The 23,219-nt window shown below is 38.5% G+C and overlaps 1 protein-coding gene across 3 annotated transcripts in view; it reads right to left on the reverse strand.

Annotated features, from left to right (window-relative positions):
- Nucleotides 1-2,351: 2,351 nt before the first annotated feature.
- The window catches only part of clpb (ClpB family mitochondrial disaggregase), a 33,459-nt gene continuing 12,591 nt past the window's right edge, over nt 2,352-23,219 (reverse strand). The window contains exons 6-17 of one of the 3 annotated variants that reach the window (XM_015022611.1): nt 18,763-18,860; nt 15,805-15,919; nt 9,872-9,949; nt 7,748-7,803; nt 7,128-7,172; nt 5,640-5,801; nt 5,395-5,551; nt 5,223-5,296; nt 4,994-5,113; nt 4,010-4,114; nt 3,441-3,549; nt 2,600-2,670 (exon numbers count right to left, since the gene is read on the reverse strand). In XM_015022611.1, coding sequence (XP_014878097.1) covers nt 3,448-3,549; nt 4,010-4,114; nt 4,994-5,113; nt 5,223-5,296; nt 5,395-5,551; nt 5,640-5,801; nt 7,128-7,172; nt 7,748-7,803; nt 9,872-9,949; nt 15,805-15,919; nt 18,763-18,860 — 1,112 coding nt within the window. In that variant the 3' untranslated portion in view covers nt 2,600-2,670; nt 3,441-3,447. Of the gene's footprint in view, nt 2,671-3,390; nt 3,550-4,009; nt 4,115-4,993; nt 5,114-5,222; nt 5,297-5,394; nt 5,552-5,639; nt 5,802-7,127; nt 7,173-7,747; nt 7,804-9,871; nt 9,950-15,804; nt 15,920-18,762; nt 18,861-23,219 lie in introns of those variants that run through there. The other 2 variants (XM_015022597.1, XM_015022603.1) reach the window with 2 other exon arrangements.

Consider the following 23,219-nt stretch of genomic DNA (forward strand, 5'->3'; position numbering starts at 1 on the left):
TCTATAAAACGACACGACTGTCAGTTTACAGCTAAATTTCACTGTAGGTCATTATTTAACCCTCCCAGGTCACGTCACAGAAGAGCTTTTGAATATATCTGATGTTTTTAGTCGAAGTCCTCCTCTAAATGAGTTTACATGAATTTGACCGCAGCAACACGTTTAAGCTGTGAGAACTCTGAAGATGTTCGTATAGTGGACCAGGCAAGACTGCAATGAACAGATTTTATTTTTAAAGCCCTGCAATGATTATTTCAGAGTTGTTTAATAAAAGAACAACACAAGGCCCATTTGATGAAAGGTGGTTAGGGTTCTGCAGAACTTCCACATACCCTGATACCTCTGCTGAACATACTTATTCTAATGGGCCCAGTCTGACCAGTAACATTCCCTGTCCTTGCCTAAGCCTGCAGTACAACCTGTAGGATCGTCTGATCAGCCAGAAAAAGAGAAGCTAATCCAGAAAGCTCAAATACTAAGACTGTATATATCCTACCCATGCACTAGGAAAATCCCTGAACTATTTAGTGTAACGCAAGCAGGATACCATTTTCCATCGTTTTTTATTCATAACAGCAAACCGATGGAAACTTTTCAACAGGAATGCAAACAGATTCAGAAGCCAGTCATCATCATTGTCACATTTCAACAATCCCATCCACGGCCGTTTCCACCATGTTTTAGGAGTCATCTTAGTCAAACTCCGACTCAAACATTAAAGGTTGAACCTTTTGTAACTTTATTACTTCATTATTACTTCAGAGCCATGATGTTATAAGAGATTTAGTTTTTTTTTTCCTGGCTTTATAAAATAGATTAAGACATATTAATCAAAAACACCTTAATATTTTAGATGTAAAGTTTCTTTTGACTTTGGCAGGTAAAGTGAATCTAGATCAAGGAAACACTTATTCTTTGATTTCCAAATAAATATCTAAAAAAAAAAAAAGGTCTGAAACTACATTCATGCTTGTGCGTTCTTTTTATTCAGATTGACATTTTCCATGATTTCCTTATGTTAAATGTAAACAAAAAATATCCTTGCAATCACTATTTTCAACATTTTACTGCACATAATTGCTTCAAAAGTTGCCATAGTCTTTGCATATTACAAGAAGCCAGATGATTTGTTTCAAAAGTGAATGACATGAAATTTTACACGTCCTCTTGAAACATGTTAGTGTAAATGTCAGTAAAACCAGCTGTTTGTTGCAGTTGGGGGGTCCAGGCACTGTAAAAGGGACCGTGTTCATCCCTGATGTGCTAATTACTCCCTATGGACAACACATTCCTGCAGGCTGTTGCGTGTCTGCATGTGTGAGATGCTTTCACCGCGCAGCTTCCCTTCCCGGAGTCCAACTCGGACCCCCACATGGAGCAGAATTCCAACAAAATTCCCCCGTCATGTCGATTCACAAGGTGGACAAGCGTTATTGTTGTAGCAAGACTCTCATCCATCCATCCATCCATCAGGAGTGTCAGTGCGAGTCAAACAGAACAAACCCCCCCGCTCCCCCCCAAAAAAAGGAGAAAGAAAGAGAGGAATTTCTTTTTTGTTGTGAAGGTTTTATTTACACGGTGTAGGTTGGGATACGAGGAGCAGAAACGTGGCTCCCTTACATTTGGCCTGTTGTCAACAAGATGTTCCAACATTTATGATGTTAAATGGTGTTTTTATTTCACATTCCTACATTAAGATGCATCAACAGACAACTTGTCATTTGATCTACTACTACTGCTGCTAATCTACCTGCATTACTACATCCTTTTTTTTAGTGCGGTTTATGAGTGTAGTTCAGCTAGCGTGGGCCTGTTCACCACTGATGTGATAACACAAACAACTGAAGTGTCCTAACCATGGAAAACTGGAAAAATTCACTGTAAAAACATAAATAATAAAACTATATTGTCACTGAAACTGAGACATTTGTACCTTTTGTTCACAGAAACCTTTAGTTTCTGAAGAACTGAAGAAAATATGTCAGTTTTCCTCTCAGCTAAACTCAACTGGCTGTAAAACTGCTGGTTTTGCTGCATAAATCATATCAACTAACCTTATAATATATATACATATATATTTAATACATATTGTTTGATTTGGCTTTCAGTCTGCATTACATAGTAAACATAACATTACCACTGCATAATATACAGCTATATTGAAGGACAGTGCGGAGTGTGATACAATGTCTTCACTGATGATGTATGGCCATGATGCTGATGCTAAACATAAACATCTCTGAATAAATATGTTCCGCAGAAACACTGTTAGCCTTGGTTTTCCTATTTGAAAAATTGAATACACTGTACTGCATGTTGTGGACACTTTGGCATGATAAATGAGAAGCAGTGAAGTTTCTCAGATGCGCTTTTATTAAGAACATCCATTGGTTACCATCCATCCTCTTTATGCTGGATAATGCTTCGACTGCTGCTGATGATGATGATGATGAGGTTTAGTGTTGTCTTGTATTAGTGTTCAGGATTCAGCGGTGGGCGGATGTCCAGTGTTCTCGATGAACTGTCCTCTCCCACCACCTCCAGGCGCAGCCTGGGCATGCTGCGCTCCTCCTGGCCTTCTGATTGGACAGACAGACGCAGCGTGCAGCCCTTGGGCAGCAGCTCCTGTTCGTACGCTGCAGCTAATTGGTTGACGACCCGTCGCTCAACCTGAGGGATCAGTGATGGGGTTAAGTAGAAAGCAGCAACATTACAGATTGATTTGACATCCTGAAGTGTTTCTAGTCAGTGACTGTACCTTCATATTTTCATTTTCAATCAATTGTTGCCTTTTAAGTAAGTAATTCTTTACTAAACAAATATGTTTCTACTTTACATTTTAGAATTGATAAATCAGTACAATCAGAAACTTGTATGTTCTTTGTTAATAGACAGTCTCTGATTTAAAGCCTTAATTGATGTTGTGGGTGTGTTTGTGCCTCCAGCAGACGTTAGGCAAGAAGCAAGATGCACCCTGGACAGCTTTACCAATCCATCAACACAGAGCAGGACAGGATTCAGTTTTTTCCCCAACGTTTTGACAATTCTCACCTAACAACAAAATTCAACATAAACTACTGAGAGTTTATGTCAAAGAACTACATAATTATAAATTGGAAACAATATGATAAATGTTTCGATTTCTGTTTTACATATAATGACCTGAAAAATGTGCAGTGTGTTTGTATTTAGCCCCCCCTGAGTCAACTCTTGCAGGAATCGACTTCAGCAGGAAATTGTTTTGCAGCTTCAAACAGATTTTGTTCTAGATTTTGTTTCCAGCAACTGACTAGTTTTGCTTCCCTCCTGCAAAAAATAAAGCACTCCACAGTATGACACTGCCACCACCATGTTTCACTGTGGGGTTTGTGTGTTAATAATCAGGGTTTCAGCAGATATGGTGGCATATGGACTGGGATGTTCTTGCAGTTTTTTCTTACCTCTCTTCTACAAACTGCAGTTTTGCGGTTCTCCAACCTGAGCAGTGAATTTCTGCTGCTCCTCCAGAGTTCCCATGGGATCCTGACTGCTTTTCTGATTCTCTTCGGTCTGAGTTGTGAGTTTTGAAAGGTTTGAAAATGTGCCATGCTTTTCTGATGTTCAGATGATGAGTGGAACAATTCTCCATGAGTTGTTCAAAGTTTGTCATTTTGTTTTGTAACCTAATCCTAATCCGGCATCGTTACGACCAGTCTGGGTCGTAACGATGCCGTTTGTTCACCAATGTCCTTTAACAAACATCAGAGGCCTTCACTGAGCAGCTGGACTTACACCAAGATTAAATTACACTCAGGTGGACTCTATTTATTAACAAGGTGACTTCTGAGGGAAATTAGTTACCCTGAATTCTATTTAAAGGAACTAGAGTAAAGAGAATTGACTGTAACTGTCTTGGACTATCACAGTAAAATACACAGAGTTGGTAGCTATAAAAAGGTCAAAGCTAAACGATTACCTTTAACCTTTAAGGGCACATCATGTGCTTTCCAAGATGTCTCAGTCTACATACCTCATGTTTGATGGAACGCGCTCCATAGTGCAGGTTATATCCACCGGCCAGTAGGTCCAGGACCAGGTGATCCCACTGAAGAGTGATGTCATGGCGCTGCTTAGCCTGATGGAGAAGATAGAGATGAGGTAATGTTAGGTTGAGGGAGAGGATTACACCTGGAGTGCATGCAGCAACACACACAAAAAAAACACACACACACACACACGCAATCAAAGAGTAAAAGAGTAAACAAGACAAATGCAGCAGCAGACGGGAGATACTGTCAAGCAGAATGTCTGCCAGCGCTAATCAACAAGCCCTTAATGCGCTTTAATCAAACACCAGTCAATAGTAGTGATCAGAGCAGCTCATTTAGCTGCTGATGTTAACACTTCATTCAATAAATAGGACACCATGTTTCATTGCGGATGCACAGTTAGGCAATAACGGCAACACTAAACATTTAATTCTCCTAATATGAGTGAACGACAAACAAATGGCGATTAGAAGATAATCAAATTTCAGTTGTTAGAAGCTCTGCCAGACACGGACAAGTTGTTGTGAGACTTGGACTAAAAAAATAATAAGGAACGGACAAGCAACTTTCAGAATATGGGTACAGTGAAAACACGCATGAATCAGGCTTCGATCAGTCCCTTGTGGGGGCCATGTTGTCAGGACATCAGCTGTAATATTAATAATTAAATATTGATGAAGCCTCCACATGTTAAACACTGTAATCATGTTAAAGCGAGTAGCAGAGGCACACAATATTGATCTGTGCATTTTTTCCTGCACAGCTCAGCGGCTGCAGAATGAAGTGGGTGAGGCTGTGCAGTCCGACAGGAGGAGGCAAATACAGAAACTTCACGATTGGAGCAAATGGTGTGAAACGTCTCCTTCAAGACACCTCGATGCGTGACAGACTATAAATATACCTACATTATTTGTCAGAAACCAAATCTTAAACATAGTGTAAATAAAAAAAAGTTGCTACTAAACCTTTTTGGCCCAGAAGTTGAGCTCTTTGCTGACCAGCTGCAGCAGCTCTGAGTAACAAAACGGCAGGAAGTACACGATTTCATTGATCCGACCAAGAAACTCGTCCCTCCGGAAATGAGCCTGAGGATGAATCAAAGAGCGAACGATGACACCTGGAGCATCTCCAGCCAGCTGAACTTGCGTCAAAACGAGGTGAGCTTCAGTTTTGTGCGTTTGTGAGCGTCTCTACCTTCAGGATTGGTTGGATGACCGTTTCTTTAAACTGCCGGGAGATTTTAATGTCGTCGCTTTTCTCAACATCCTCTGGGGATAAACATGACAATGAGTCAAGTCATCTGAATCAGTATAGTTGTTTGTTTTATATTTACTAGATGTGCTTCATGCTAGAGTAATTCTCTCACCGAGTTTGTCGGCCAGCTTCCTGCGACTGACCTCCTCAGCTTCCTGCCGCAGTTGCAAAGCATGCTGGGCAATGTCTTCACTGGCAACATTTGAAGTCATGATGAAAATGGCGTCCTTACACTCAATAGTCTTTCCTTTGCCGTCCGTGAGACGTCCCTGAGAGAAGAGCAGCATGAAATCAGTCGGAGGGCCTGAGGTTTGTTAAAATATAAACTTGGAATGAACAGAGTATTTTTGTAGAGACCTCATCAAACAGCTGCAGCATGATGGTAAGAACGTCGGGATGAGCTTTATCCACTTCATCAAACAGAACAACAGCGTTGGGGCATGCCTTCAACAACTTGGTCAGCTGACCCCCTTCCTCATGCCCAACGTATCCTGGAGGAGAACCAATGAATTTTGCAACCTGAGAGTAGAGAACCAGAAGATGAAAGGCTAAACAGACATCATGCAACAAAGAAATCTCTTTGGATGAATTTATATAGTAATAGGGTTCATTCAACATGAAAAAAGATTACACACACACACTTGTATTTCCTATTTGAAGGTAAACTTGATGCATAATTATGAAGTGGAAGAAAAAGAGTTTTAAAAATCTCTGTGGCAAGTATTTGTGTTCAGTCCTCCCTACATTGCTGCCCCTAAATAAAATCAAGTGCAACCGGGTGCCTTAAAATGTCACTTACTTAGTAAAAGGAACCACCTGTGTGTATCTTAATTTCAGTATAAATCCAGCTATGTGTGGAGGTCTCGCATGTTTGGAGGAACACAGCAGACAAGGCAGACGAGGCGGGGATATATAAAAAAAAACATCCCAAACTTTGAACACCTCATTTGAAATTGTTCAATCCAGTACCTGAAAACTAAAAGAGTAAGGTACGATTGAAGTTCTGCTTCCACTGTAATCTGTGGCAAGAATGGAAACATGATGTTCTCAGATGCTCTCCATCCAATTTGACTGAGCTCAAGTTATTTAGAAAAGAGGAACAGGTTCACTGCAGCCAAAAGTGTTCCTACAAAGTATTAACTACAGGGGACTGAATGCAAATGCATTGCATACTTTTCTAATTTTATTTGGAAACAATGTGCAAACCATATTTAATTTCCCTTCCACCAGTTTGACCATTTTACCCAATAAAATACACTGAGGCTTGTGGTTGCAATGTGTAAGTATGGCAGATCCTAAGAACTGAATTTAAAGAACTGTCTCAACAGAGTGATCATCTTAAGGTGCCAATATTCATGTTCTTATAGTCTATTAATATATTTCCCTTCCAAATAAACTTTTCACACTACCTTGCATGTGTGGTCACTGAACAGACAACAATGTTATCTGAGAAAACTTAAACTGTCCTTAAGTCAAGGTTTTTACTGCCACTCATTAGAGAGCTTTCTAAGACGTTCAACACCAAGTCTGAACTAAAATAATTAGATGCAGTTCTTTAACGCTGGAACATAATCCAACTCTGAATCACTGATTAAATGTATCCATCATCAAACCCCCATAAAGAGGCATAAACAGCCAGAGCATTCATTTTGGCTGTTGCATTAATTATGAGATCATAAACAGAATTAATCCAAAATGTCACTGCCATAGATAGCAGACACAGAGTTACAGCAGCTCTCATCTGAAATGAGCTCACTTCGGTGGAGCAATACACTCAACAAATTATACGCGACGGTTTTAAAAAGACATTCTGCTTTCGGTCTTCAATTCAAGGAAACTATTCACCTCGTGTTTTTCCTGGAACTCCGACATGTCCATGCGGATGAAACCCTGCAAAAAGAAAAGAAAAAAAAAAGACTCTCTGATTATACATGGCTCCAACATATTGTTCATGTTCTTTACAGTCATTTTAAAATATAAAATACAAGCATTCATTCTAAATGGAGGAGATATGTGCAGGTTGATCTGGGTTTGCATACCAGCAAAATCCCAAAACTGAAAAGTATGGAGATGGGAAACAGAGAAAAGAGAACGGCTTCATTCACTTCCTACACTGCCAATACCAAGCTACAACCACGCAAACACTTCATTCACACCTCTTCCTTTTGTTCACTGATTAGCCTGGTTGAAATTTAACTGGAGAAATTGAGCTTAATGGGAGAAATCCCAGATAGAGAACTGAAGGGGGATGAGAATTTAGTGGTAAAGTCAGGATATAATTTCTTTAAACAAAAATATTCTTTCACACTCTTGAATATCCAGACCTTTAAAATATGAAGTTTCACACTTTTAGACACAGTGGAGAAACACTGGTGACATGTTGTGGGTTTAATGTGAGCCTGGAGAGCAAATCTGCTCCCACTTGCACCGAAGCGCTCGTGTATTCATGCGTTAACAAAACGTACCTTCTTAATGTCTTTGTGCATGTAGCGAGCAACCTGTTTTGCCAACTCCGTCTTTCCTGTCACAGAACAGAGACATCGCTTTTATTATTCTTTCTGCAACAGGAACAACCTCGTCTGCCATTTAATTACTTTGAATTTGACATAAAACCCCCCCAAAACATCTCATGTGAAGTGCGGCGTCTTCTAAAACATTCAGTCAAGAAAACAATTTGACTCATTTGAGACTAAAAGACAATATTTTCCTCTTTGCTAAGTGCTTTGGCCTAAATCCCAGCACCACCTCCAATAAAGCATCAAATCATATCCGCTCTCCTGAAGCACTCATTATGTTTGTCGGTAAAATATTCTGCATATAAATGCTCATATATGATATTGATGTCTTGTACTTGGCATGGGTGTGTGTGAGGGCTGTGTGCGTTTGTGCCTTGTTGCTGTGTTTAATATTGATGTCTCATGGCCAGAGTTTGTCGCTGAAGGGAATGGAGGATATGAACACTGCCTCTCCCTCATCTATCTCTCTGCCTTGTCATTTCATGATCTCTCTCTTTCTTTAGCCATCTATCTGGCCCTTAATATCTCTCTCTCTCCCTCTCCCTCTCTCTCTCTCCCTCTCCCTCTCTCTCTCTTCCTGCTGCCTCTCTCCACACTAACAAACATTTGCTGCTTCTAGAGGATGTTTAAGTTTCTTTGTAACAAGCCAAGCTTTGCTGCTTGATACTGAAAATCTTCTGGGAGGATTTTATGTTCACTCAGTACTTCTTTGTCCAAAGTACTCCTAAGATCTATGTGCAGGAGTGTGGATCTGCCGCAACACAAAGGTGGAGGTTCTTTCAGTTTACGCTCGTCCCTAGTGGATATCATTTCCTGAAACCACAGGCTGCTGTTGATTATCTCGCTCACAACAATAGTGTGTTACCAAGAGGTACTAGTGTTTTAATGTGCAATCAGCTGTTTTTCTGACAGCTGCTGCACACACACAGCTAAGGGTGAGCTGTTCCAAACAAAGGCTACATATTGGATGGGGCTTTCTGCTGTCAATACTAATCAATTAAAAAGACTGAATGCTGAGGGGAGATTTTGGCAAACACATCCGAGGAAACCCTTCAAGCTAATACACATTCAGAAAATTCTCAAATGTTTTGATGGCAATTCAAGTCAGGATGTGTTTAAAGAAATCAAACTCTTACATTTCTGATCTCTAGCTACAATATCTTGCATAAGTATTTTTGACATCACATGATAGCCATAAACCTCAACCTATTCTACAAGTGATTTTATCTGACAGACCAACACAAAGTATAGCAGTAAAATAAAAGGAAAATTATACTTCTACTCCCCTTTCTACAGCCTTTCTTTGCAACTACAAGTCTTCTGGGGTATTTCTCCAGCAGCTTTACACATTTAAATATTGAGGTTTTATCCATTCCTCTGAGCAAAATATGTGTAGCAGTGGAGATTATAACAGATGCCTTAATGTGCAGTATTAGTTTTCATCCACACAGAGAATTCAGTAAGATCAAAAAGTTAAATCTTGGTCTCTGACAAGAGCACATTTGGCCACAAGTCTGCTGCCAATTGTGTTTTAATAAACTAAAATATGCTTGTCTTTTAATCACAGCTGTTTGATTCAATTAGAAAACTGTTAGACCGTTTTAACCTGAAAAGCATCAAAGTTACAGGATACAATGTCTCTTTTCACTTTAAAAGTGTGCAGAATAAATTGCGTGATCTTGAGATAAGACCTTTCATTAATTACAGCGCTGCTCACATATGTAAGGCTACTTCCTATAAATGCTGCTTTCTTATAATTCCATAACTCAGCATGAGAAAGTCTACATAGTTTTGAACTTCTTTGAAACTACTAAAGAAAGAAAGGCCCTTAAGAGAGAAATGCACTTGCTGAATGTAGATTTACCTAAACCGTTACGCAGTGGGTTTTATAATGCTATATCCCTTGTTAAGTGATTCATTTATCCACAGATGAATGCAGTTCACTTCAAATGCATTGAAAAGCTTCAGAAGGAAAACGAGTATTGTGATTATTTCGGCTCCCCCCAGCTGTTTTTTTTACATGAGATCAAACCAAGGTTGAGGAGAGGTGTGTGTGTCGAAGAAAGAAGGTACCGATTCCTGATGAGCCAAGAAAGAGGAAGACGAGAGGATGCTCTTCATCATACCAGCCGTTCTCCTTTCTTCTGATGGCTAGACACCACAGAGAGAGAGATGGAGAGAAAATAACCCCATTATAACATTTGCATTTGTTGCTTTTGCTTTCCATCAAGAATAACTGAGCTGACCTGAGGGTGGAAGGATTCCTGAAACTTTGATCAAAGAGTGAAAGAGCAGGGATGAGAAAAGGGTCAGAGACATTTGGTTTAAAAAAAAAAAAAAAAGAAGAAGAGGAGAGAAAACAGAGCAAGAGAGCAAGACGAGAGAGCTCCAGAAAGCTACCCACGATGCATCTCCCCCCGCCTCTCAGTCAGTGGGGCCATTAGCCAGCAGTAATTGTGTTAGCCTCTCTGGCGCAGCCATGTTGAAATCAGTTTAGCATAGATCGCAGCCTCACACACACTCTTGCTTAAAAAGGAGTGCCTACCCTTCCCTGCCATCACCCCAGCAACCAAACACACATATACACAAAGGCAGGATGATGATGTGGACGGCAGGAGAGTATTTGACTGTGGTTTGAGGCACTTAAAGAAAAAGACACCAGAAAACTCTTCCAAATGTGAACCTGTGATCTAGACTGGAGTCCAAACCAGAGATGAACAGGGATGTGGCTGGGCTAGTCACTGGAACCAGTGGATCCATTATTAACACAGCATGTTTCAGAAAAAAAACAAACAAAAAAAAAAACATGTTTCTGGTCTGATGGTGCTGGTTTGGGTTCTAATTAGAAGTTTATCAGCTTCCTATACACATCACGGTTTTGTTAAAAAGTCCAGCAAAAAAAAGAAAAAAAAAAAAGAAAAAAAAAAAGTGCTGAAGATAAACCAGAAATTCTAATAAAGTTATTGATGTAATGTGACATGTTGGCCTTTTGAGGATGGGAGACATTTGTGTAAATTAGCTTCAGAGTGTGGCCACAAGTCCCACATGAGTTTTAATAACTAAACACGTCCAGTAGAGAAGAATGACATATCAAAGGCCAATCACCATATCAATGTGGACCATATTGCTAAGCCAAAGAACTATGTGGATGCAATATTTTATAGGTTACAATATTTCAAAAAGGGATGAGCTGGTTACTGGGCAAATTCAGATGTTTGGAAATATTTCCTGCAAAGACTTGCATTAAAGAAACAATTTTAAAATAGCAGTTAAACTAAAGTTTTCTAAGAAAGCAACTGATGGCTGGCCACTGGAGCAGATAGTCTGACTAATTCCCTTGTTATACTTTTGTTAAACTACCATCTTCCCATGAATGCAGGCATGTTAAAAATATTCCCATTATGCGGATTCAACAAACCCACAGTAAACTATTTGACAGAGTTACTTCATGATGCAGTAGGTATGCAGTATGGTTTATATTGTGTGAGAGATGCTATTCTCACAAACTGATTCTAACATCAAAACAATAATAAATAAACAAAGATATTACAGTTTTTAAGATCCTTTAGCCGGTAGCATTTTTTAAGCAACTTGACAAGAAGGAACAAAGACAGAAAAGAGGGAGATGGTATAAGAGGTTTGGGTTTATGAATAGTACACCTGGTCTACCACTGAGCCATGATGTAGCCCCAAAATAATATTTGAATTGTAATCATCAATATGACACATTATTTTTAATACAGTACAAATGTTTATCAGTTTTTCCTTTTTTTCTAAAAAAAAAAAGAAAAAAAAAAGGTATTTTCAGTGAAATTTAGTATAAAGTGAAAATCCCATTTCAAATGCAATGTGTGCAAACCCTAAGTGATAATTACATCAGGCTGGATGGATGGACTTCATCAATCAGTCACTGATTTTTTATACACGTGATACAGACTTTAGAGACAAAGGCCCAAAATCACGCATCTAGTGGTGGCAAAGTTTCACGTTTTCTTAATATACACATAAATAGAAATGATCTTATATGTCTTTTGTTTAAAAAACTACCACCAGTATCAAGGAACCTTTTTTATTTTATAGGATTCAAGATAAATATATATATATATCCAGTCAAAACTTACTGAAGATCAGTTATCTGCCATGAAAAGCCTGATCTGTAAATCTCTAATAGAAGCATCATAGATCCTCAACATTTTACAGGCACAAAATGTTGCTTTTGTGCTGAACTTTGGGAACGAACAGCAATATTTTGAGCAAATTACTGCGCAATGAAGCTAAAATATGAAAACAACGGACATGGAATATGTGACACATGACATAAGTGCTAAACCGGGCACTAATAGCTGATAATCAAAGAGGAAACGCTAGGATTAAGAGGAGGAGGAGAGAGGAAGCAGAGGGAGGAACAGAGATAAGGAGAGGAAAGAGGAGTGAAGATGTGGAAGGAGATAAAGAAGGGAAAGACAGAGAAGTGATGGAGATAAGGAGCCAGAGAATGAGGCAGAGAAACAAATGAGCGTGTCACAGATGGACCAAGAGATGAAATGTGACAAGATGGGCTCCGAAGCTCCGTCTGGTTTATCAATGGCTGCGTGAATGACAGGGTAACCTTCTGTGTTTTTGTGCGTCTTTTAGCTGATTGAGACTGACTTTGACAGAAGGGCACACTGACATTTCTGAGAGGACTCTGACAAGAAGAGGGAAAGGAAAGGGACACAAAACAAATGAGAGCTGGCTCTCCTGCACAAACACACGCACACACACGCAGAGGACAGTGTGTATTCTGCAGGTCTGGTTGGCTCTAACATGATTACAGAGGGATGATTCTCTTCAATAACTCTTAGCCCTGAGAGCTAAACCTGGATCAATCTAACCTCCTTCCTGTGTGTGTATTTATGTGGGTTTTGTGTATTTGTACCATGTGGGTGTTTGCGTGTGCGCGCGTGTGTGTCTTGCTGCAGGCAAGCTGTTTGTCACGAGGAGTTATGGTGGAAACAACTGTTTTGAAGACATGACAACACAGCAAACATTTTTTTAATCTCTTGCCGTCTGGTCTGCAAAATATTTACAACAACAATCAGTTCCGCAGACTGTCTGCAAAATTCATTTCCTCACTCACACACTGCTGTGGAATTAGATGAACAACGTCGAAACAATAACATGATTAATCAATAAGTTGGTATAAAACCATTTATCAACAACTGAAAATACAAACTATGTTTTTTTTAGGTAATTTATCAAGAAAAATGCCAATTATTTGCTCTGCTCTTTAGTCTTTAAATGATTGCTTTTAACCCTTCAAAGCCTGACAGAAGAAATAATTGCTTTTTTTTTTTAAACAACATTGTTTTTTGGTATCAGAACCAATTATGGTTTTGCAGTCCTATAACTATCATAATAAAACAGCAGGCTTATTCTTCAAAAAAAAAAAAAAAAAAGCACAGAGATCTCTTTTACCGTTCTGTACCAGACAAAAATGCATAAAGTATATTTTGTAAAATTAAATCAATTAAGCTGTTTTAATAAAATGCTGACTTTGTTAAACAGAAGAACTCAAACATAAATAAATACATTTGAGACATTTTGGTAAATTGTTAACGGGAAAGCCGTTACTTAACTTTATCTATTCATCTTTAATATTAAAGTGTCAATTCTTAAACGTTATATAAAAATTGTATAAAATGTATTTAGAGACTGATGTTTGTAAAATATTGCTTTTGAAATAAGATTTTGTTTTATACATGCATTTTAAATACTTTTTGATTAAGCATTTGAAACAGTATATTACCAGGTGATTCTACTACTTTTTTATTACCTGACAAATAGTAAACTGGCATACAGATCAATACAGAAAAACTAACAATGCAATTTGTTGCTATACAGCATATAGCATACATTTAAATTTCTTATTCCAGCCCTTTCTCTCTGCTTATCTCTGCATCCCTTTCTCATTTGTTGTCCTCTTATCTGGATCGTTTCCTTCTCTCTCTTTCCTGAACAATTTCCTCACATGGACTCTCCCAGAGTTTGACTGATTGGTGTAGCCTTTGATCAAAGTGATTGAAAACCGCTGACACAGACACAAAGGTTCACATGATGATGCGTAACCTCTTCTTTCTCTGCCATTCTAGAGATCCAAGTTTGTAATATGTCTGTTCTAATGCAGATACTCCCTTTTAAATTCATCAGAGTTTCTAGGAAGTTTTAAACCTTCACTTCAAAATATAGAAGACAAGAGATCATCCAATTTAAGTAAGGCCATAGCTTGCATAACTCAGGATGGAGCGGGGATTTGAACTGGCAACCCGCCGGTTACAGGACGAACCCGTATATCCTGACACGCTGCTACTTATGAGCCACTTTACAAAACTGTCTGAAGTTTCAAACCGCGGTAAAAGTTATTCTCCTGTTAGTAATTGCCATTGCAGTGTCTGTCCTCACAGCAGATTAATGTCTCCATCTAGTTTTGGTAATAAGTTTATTTTCTCACAAATCCAAAGAGAAAATGTACAACATCATAAAGATAAGAAATGGCTTGACTGTAAGCAGCAGAAGCATTGCTGAACATTAACTCTCACTCTCTCATCTGCAGATCAATACGCCACATGGCCTCCATGGATGTCTGCTGTAATATCAGCTCTTTACTGTCTTTGGTGTTATTGTGCTCTAACTCATCCGCCCTCCTCTTTTCTCATCACAGGACTCAGCTTCTCAGTTCATGGTCCTCCATCGGTTCCAACGTTTTTGCTTTTGCGTCATTTTAAGTTGTTTTCCATTATCCGCTTTTATTTCTCCCATCCCGTTAACAGGATTTTACTCATTTGTCACTGATTGTAGCATGCAGATTGATGAAATAAAGGAACATTCTGCAAATCTTTCATTTAACCACTAAAGCCTTTTTATACAATATTAGAAAAATATGAAAAGATGCTAATAAACAATTCAATTGGTTTTTAAATAAGAAAATTAACGTTTTGTTGCCTAAAATGTAGAAAACGCTTGATCATATGATAATTTATAGCAAATTATGTCTTCAGTTAAAAAAAGGTTAAATGCTCAGCCCTTTCTGACAGATTTACCATTAATACAGTCTGATCTGCTGATTAATTTTGAATTAACTTATTAAAACTGGGTAGTAGAAGTTGCTCAATAGCAGCTTTCTAAAAAGAATTTGGACCAGGTGAAGCTAAAACTATGACACTGGCAGAGTTCTGCGTAGAACATGTTTATAGACCAAGAATGTTTTTCATCTTAAATGGAAAATATATCTAAATCTAAATATTGTACATTATTGGCTTTATTGCTGCTCTAAATATGTTGTTCTTTCAGCAAATGACCTTTTTTTAGTCTGCATACTTCAGTTAACCATTAAATGAGTACTACATTAGTTAACAATTATTTCAATAATCAATTAATACCAAATGAATAATTTCAGCTCTAAGACATTTAGAAGCTTCAAAGTTATAATAGGAAAAAGAAAGAAGGCTGAGTGAGAGCTGAGAGATGGATATTCATGGCAAACAGAGAGAAATAGAGAAAGCAAAGGGAAAGGAAAGAGAGATAGGATGGGGGTAAGCAGAAAGATAGAGGGAGAAAAGGAGGAGGGGTGTAGGGTCTGTAGTATGTATCCTCTCTTTGTAATTGTGTTAACTGGCGGCTCCAAGCCTGGCCTCTTCAGCTGTCACACACACACACACACACACACACACACACACACACACACACACACACACACACACACACACACAACACCTGTGCACAACTGACAGACAGCTCATTCATCACAATTAACCAATTACAGCCTCCGCCGGTCTGTCTGATCCCGCCTACAGCTGCAGGGAAGAGAGGAGAGCAGGAGGGAAAACGGACAAGAGTACAAAACACAAACAAGGGCATCAATGCGAAGACAGCCATGTTGTAAAGTGAAGCTCCGACATGCACCTGCAGACTTTCTCTGCATGCATTCTGTAACATCCCTCTATAATTGTCTCTGTGCAAGTGTGTACCTGAAGCCACGGTATTGATGGCCCCTTCCTGACCGATGATGTGCTCCTTCAGCCTCCTCTCCAGGGGGAACCTTCTCCTTTCCTCTGCCTCTCGACGCGCTTGCAGCTCCTTAAACTAAGCAGAGATGAAAAAGATCAGCTCACAAGAGAGTCAATGAGTCTGGAAGCAGGAGGAGATGTATGAGGGAGTATTGAGGGAAATCAAAGTGTAATAGGCTTTCAAACGGAGGCTAAAAGACTAAATAAATACTGTGTTTCTGCTGCTCAGTGCCGGTGGTGCAAGTTAGGAATGTGACTCGCTCGTCACGCGACTCCGACACGAACACCTGTTTCTCCCCGCTGCCGAATTTCTTATACGATTGATTGAGTCTCTCCTTGCCTAGGGTGTTTACATGTTTTACTGTTTACAAAATAAAATAAAATAAAAAAACTGGGGACTTAAATGGCGTTGTTGCTCTTAAGTGATAAAAACACAATAACTGTTTTAAAATGTGGACTCTCTCTGCATAGTGAGACAAAATATCAAATTAAGGACATTTTTTGGAAAGAAATACAAACAGCAAACAAGATGAGTAAGAGGTTCTTGAAACAAAATGAAAATTTCAAAACATCAAAATAAAAACTTGTTTTAAACATGAGAAATCTGAAATTATAAGGAATGGGAATAAAGCAGCATTAGTGGTGTATTGCAGCAGAGCTTTAATTTGTGATGTAAAGGAGGTGATTCATAAAAAGAGATGCAAGAATAAAAATGGACACTTTAGAATTCCAAAATATTAAGTCAGTATTATTGTGCCATATTCATGAGAGTTCATACACATTTCATTAACTTCAATTCCCCTACCTATCAGACTCAGATTACATGGTTTTTTCAATTATATACAGAAATATTCACAGAAGGAATTTATGCTGTTTGACTTAAATTCTTAAAAATTCAAGAAACACAGAAGAGTCACGGTGGATGGATGGATACAACTTTCATTAGAAAGATTAAAAAGATTTATGCCTGAGGGATGCTGTAAAAACACACAGAAATTGCACAAAAATGATTTTTCTTCCAAAGTTTGGAAATCAATCGGGTTGTAAAACACAAATATTCCCTCATATATTATTAAATAAAAAGCATCTATCCCTTCATTTTATTTTATGATGTTTTAAATCACAAAGCTGCAGTGATCCGTTTTCTGCGCTCTTCATTTCATCTCTCTCTTTAAAACCTTTCCTAACACAGGTCCTCCTCTACCTGTGCTTTCCCCTCCAAAGCTTTGTACTTCTTTAGTTTCTCCTTCTCTTTGTTTCCCACAGCCACCCCTGACTCATTTATCCTTCTCTTTTTTTGTCTCCTTAGACTCCAGGTTTTCCCCCTGCAGTGGAGGCAAACTGTTTATTCTCTCTCTCCATCTTGCTTAGCTGCAGCCTGCTGTCAAGCTGGTGGATAACTATGGATAACTTGAGTTTTATTTAAAAAAAAAAAAAGACAGGACCAACTTGCACTACTATATAATGGTGAAGCATAAATGGACATATGGAGGAACTGAGCTAAAGAAGATGAAAGCAAAACAAATGCATTTTTTCTCATTGTAAAACATGATTAATAAAGAAAGTAAATTCACTTTTCCAGCAGCAGGGATCATTTTGTGTTTTAAAAAATGTCAAAATGTGTATCCCTTTCCCCATAAAGCAATAGAAAAATATTTTCTTTGCATAAAACCTTAATTATACATTATTCTTTGCACATCAGAGCTCAACTATAGTCCCAAAAGCTTTGAAAAGTATATAGAAATGTCACAGGCTTGCCTTTTATGACATGTTTTACACAAGCTTCTAAACAGCTTCAAAATCTAATAACACCTATCACTTTCATCATCTCCAGAGAGCTGTTATTGTAGAGGAGAGGTTACACATAGACGAACCACAAAGACGATCATTCTGCAAAGGATGAGAACAGAAAGTAGCAAACAGTATATCTTGAAACAACAAAGAAGTCAATTGTGCAACCTTATAAAACAAATAAATGTGCAGTATGGATGTCAACATATGTGACATCAAATGTAAATATGTGTATTTGAAAATAGAGCTAAACCTGGTAAATTAACTGAAAAGCTTTACCAACAGTGAACTATCCCTTATTATGTCTCAGCCGCAATTTACACCCATTCATAATCTCTATTGTTTATGCAGCTGGTAAGGTAATTTATGGAGTTACATTCAAAGCCTCGCTCTGTAAACTCATAGAAAGCAACTGTGTGTTTGCTGCCGTTTGTCAGAGTGGTGGAAAAAGTCTCACTAAAATGACCAAACTGTACTTCCTGGTAGTTGATGGAGGTCATCAGATCTTCAGCTTTGTCTTAGACTGTGACAAAAAAAACTAAACTGATCTGTACTATGCTACCATTTAGATGAGAATTTACTCTTGAAATGCATCTTCATTTTCACTCCTTCAAACTCTGTGATCTGAAAGTTAATGTATGTTTACTGTATATTTTTTGTATCCTGTTCTTATAAATCCTTATATTATGGTACTTACAGACCAATTGGAATCCACTGAACAGGTCAAAGCTTCACCAAAACTACCAAAACTAAAGATCTGAAGGCGGATACAAAAATTAATCTAAATACTTCCAACCCAAAACAACATGTCCTCATCAATGACTTAGCTCTGTTCTCAATCACAGTTTTGACCCCAGTTAACCTCTACCAGCTTTTAAAACTTAAATACTCAATAGCACCTGTCAGTCAGTGACGACACAGACACAGACCTCCTGAGGAGTGTCGGCCAGTCAGCACCGTGTGAAGTCACTGAGACAGATGTCCATCGAGTGAATAGACGTGAGTATTTCAGACTAGGAAGAGGGACAATTGGAAGAATAAAAACTGCTTGCACATTGTTCAGAGATTAGATGCAAACAAAATGAAATGGATCACTGTGTTTGCATGAAAGTTTAGTGTGGTTTATACCTTGCCCTCCCACTCCTGCAGAACTGTGTTGACTTCTCCCTCCTTCGCATAAGCCCGGGCCGTGTGTCCCAAACTATTGGTTTGCAACGGGTTGGCACCTGTAGGCGACATAATACAAATTTACAGTTGGTACATAATATCGAAATCAGTAACAGTTTAGTTTCATGTTCTAATTTAGCAGCCATTTTTCATCCTATTAAAATATTACAGACACACTTCAGTAGGAAGCAGAGATCGTCATTCTAGTGAAGATGGTGTTAAGAGGTCAAACTGGTTTAATGATTACTGAGGCCTTCTGCAGTGAGTCGGAAGGTCTAGGCAATGCCTCTGTAGGGGGTTTCATATCTGCAACGTGTGCCAATAATTCACCCATGACCTCTCCAACCAGGCACTAAGACCCTGGACTCTTGTACCAACTAAACACACAGCAGGTTGTTTAACCTTAGCAACAAGTTCAGTAAAAGAAAATAGTAGTTAATGGAGTAAGACTATGAATGCTGAATTAGCATAATGTCACCCCAGGTGCAAAGTGTGGCAGCCCTAGATAGCGATTGGTCAGGAGGTTTAGTGTCCTCTGCATTGTCTGCCATCATTTTTATCTAATTCTTACAGATGTTATATGTTTAAGCCACAGAAAATCATATATAACTAAAATTGAAAGGAAAAGTACATGTGGCTTACAATTATTTTTTCTAAAACGTTTGGCATACATTTGCATTTGGCCCTTTATGAGTTCACAGGTTGAAAACCACAGGTACACCTCCAATTAGAATATGACATGACGAGAATCATTTATCATATTAAGTGTACCTTTTGAAAATAATCTTTAAGCAGATATTAAGCTTTTTAAGGAGCCCACATTTCTGTATCTAAACCACTTTTTTATTGGTTTGTTGCAATATTCAAATTTTCTGATAAATTAAATGTTTGGGTTTTCATTTGCTGCAAGCAGAAAGTCAACATAACTGACAGTAATAAAGGCTGAACCTCAACTCTGCCTTAGCAAGAGTTAATGTTCAAAATGATATATTTATATACCAAATATATCATTGAAATATCAGTGGGCGCAAATGATTGTAGAGTAATAGTTGCCTAATGTATTTCAAATATGAACTTGTATTTTTCATGCCAATATAATGTTCAGTAAGTTGGACAGTCTCATGGCAGCAGATGCTCACAGTGGTTACAAATGACATTGCTTAATATGCTAGAGGTCACAGAGTGATGGAGGCACAGATGAGAAAGGGAGGAAAGAAGAAAGCAGGCATATGCCACAACTCATATCATCTTTGCCATATATATCAATAGTATTTCTAATATCATGCAGCCCTTAGTCTTGCCACAAATTCTCAACTGAAATTGGATTTAGACTTTGACTGGGCCATTCAAAATACTTACATGGAATGGTTTAAATCCACTAATATGGACGCTGCAAAGTCAGATTACGAAGGGTTGAATATGTTATGCACATTTTAGATTGTCTTTGCTACAAATTTTTAAAAACCCTTTCCTTCTAATTGAGATAAGAAAATGTTTTGTATCGGTCCCTCGCAGAAATTCTCAAAGAAGTAGATTGACATTTGTCGTAATAATGTGAAAAGATTTAGGCGTAGAAATACATTTGCAAGCACTGGACCTTTACAGGTCACATGATCACTAGACACCATAAACATCACGCCAGATAGAATCCAACTATAGAATTTAAATATGTCACACAGTTCATGTAGCTCAACTATTATGTAAACATCAGACTCTATTCTTTGGCATTTGAATTGAGGATTTTTTGTAAAAATAAAAATGTTTATGTATTGACACAAACCAACTGTATGTTTGATGTAAAGAAGCCTGAAGTTATCAATAAGATGATTTATGGATTAAAAATTAATATCTGTAAAAAGTTTACAAAAAGAGTGTAAAGACGTTTGATGTGAAATCTGTCATTCATGAGTAGTTGGTGATGGCTGTAGATGATCAAAGGGATTTGGAAGCAATCTTAAAAAAATTACAATACCCATCATCCAAAGTTACTTTTTAGCAGAGATGGGATATAATCAATGCAGGTAATGGCTGATCTTATTACTCTGAGGCCTGACTGCAGAGACTAATAATCATTGTGTTGATTATTGATAAATCCTTAAATTTCACGACCCGCTCCCAAAGCTATCGATCCTGACAACAATACACCACTAACAGTCCCCCAAACAACAAAAACATGAGGGAGCAAAGCAATAAAGCACCCCACACCGCACACACACAAACACACACTGTGGACATAATAAATAGCATCATTTAGGGCTTTAATATCAGGCCAACCCTCTGGGCCATAGCACTTTATAACAGGATCAACACTAACATGAGTCACACAAGCAGACACACATACACACACATATCCCAGCTGAACATTGCCTTTCTCTCTCTGTCACCCACACACAATCACACACATCCCTTCATTAGGAGTGCTTTAGTTATGCCTATTAGGGTTCCCTCCTCTTTCCCATTTCCTCCTCCCTCTCTTTCTCTGCAGCTGGTGGGAGAGAGCCCCTGCTGGTCTTTATGCATATGTGTTGCTCCTGTGTCTGTTTTTGTGCGTCAGTGAGCATGTGTGTGTCTCTTCTGGCCTCCCACCACCTACAGAGCTACCCATTACTCAGTGCCCCTGGCCAGAGGCCTGATGTGGAGCAGGGGGAGCAGCTAGAGAGCTGCTGCAGGTAGGGTGGGGAGACTGTAGGATGCGGTGAAGCCTGAGGGTCGGCCTGGAGACTGTGATGGATGAAGATGGGAGCCAAGGTCCAGCTCAGGCCAAAAGAGCAAACCCACCGCTACAGGAGTAACGTGGGTGCGTGCAAACACAGGGGAAATAAGCTAAAGGAAAGGCATGAACACACACAGTGCATCAAGATAAAGACAGATAAGGAGAGCAAATGACACCTAACCCAACTTTTTCAACATGATGCAAAACTAAGAAGGATGTAAGGCAAAGAAAGGAAGAATAAAAAGAAAGACCGTAAAGGATGCAAGGTTTGTCAAAACTGTTTAACACAAATCATAAGATCATACTTTATAAAAGTCTCCTGTTTTGCATAAATTTGCAGAGGGTAACAGCAATGAGGGCTATTGAAAGCTTGCTACGTTTTTGACTGATATTGGCCGTGATGGTGGCGCCAAGCCAGCAAAAGGCCCCCGTCACCCGGGTAACAACCAAATCTGTCATTAATCTGATTGTCTTAAAACAAATGTCCCTGCTTTGTGAAATTTCTTACCTTTTTAATTCAAAAATGTTTCTGCAGAACATTTGATCTAGTTAGACGAAGTGATTTGTTTAAGCGCACTCGCAGATGTGGGTTTGAGACAGGAGGGACGGGGGACAGAGCTTCAGATGCGCCATCAATCATAAACATAAGCAAGACATTAATACAGGCTTTTGTGTGGGTTTGAGGTGGTTAGGGGTGTTTTGTCCAAAAAGGAATGCTATTTTATTAAAGATGCAATCAGCCTAAAAAGAAACAACTGCAAGTCGTCTCCAAGCTAAAAAAAAGAGAAAACAATCACAGAATGTATGAATATATATGTATGGTAACTGAATGGAAGTGTAAGTGTACAAACATACATGGCATATGTAATATAATATCATGTAAAAACACTTCCTGCAGTTGTGGAGATATCCCAAGGGCACGTTCTGTGTTCACAGTTCAACAAGGCCGAGCTTGTTTAAGAACAGCTCAGCTGCAAGCAGAGCAAGATACGCTGCCCCAGGGTGTGTGTGCATGTGGAGCTGAGTCAACGACAGGTGTAAAGGGGGCTGGGAAAGATGAACAAATTATGCATTCTAGATGAGTTTTGTAAACCTTTTTATATCAATTATAGTAACTTATTCAATTTATAAAAGGAGTGAGATTCTATTTTATCTCTTTCCGTTATTTCATAGTTATTTCTGTGACCAGGGAGTCATTCTCATTAATATCACTTATAAGAGTTTTTAAAACACATGAGCCATTTCAGACAAGAGGACAAAATGAAAAAAATTGTTTCAGTTTTTTAAAGCTGATGTCAACAGTTCAGGAAAAAGCTGCTTTTTGACGTTTATCCCCAAGAAAGAAGATGTCTTTTTCTCGAGCTGAACATCTTGATTCAAATTTCTTATTTAAATAAATAAATAAGAATTGTTCAGTATTTCAATTCCCAATCACATTATCCATAAACAGAAGATATAATGGGAACTGTAATAATATTGGGTGCACTAAATTGGTATATTTAGGGTATAAACAGCAGCAGTAATTGGCCAGCATTATAACAACAAAAAGCATAATTAAAAGAGAAAAAGCATTTTTATGATTTCATTTTTTGTTTTACAAAAAGAAAATCAGAAAGCGACATGTACGGTTGTTCAGTGTTCTGACGTAATGACTTGCAAAAGTATCTTTTGCAGAAATTACAGCTTTAAGTCTTCTGGAGTCGTC

The sequence above is a fragment of the Poecilia latipinna genome, unplaced genomic scaffold (assembly GCF_001443285.1).
Source record: "Poecilia latipinna isolate Pla-1442-1.1 unplaced genomic scaffold, P_latipinna-1.0 Scaffold87, whole genome shotgun sequence".
In the NCBI taxonomy this organism is placed as follows: Eukaryota; Metazoa; Chordata; class Actinopteri; order Cyprinodontiformes; family Poeciliidae; genus Poecilia; species Poecilia latipinna.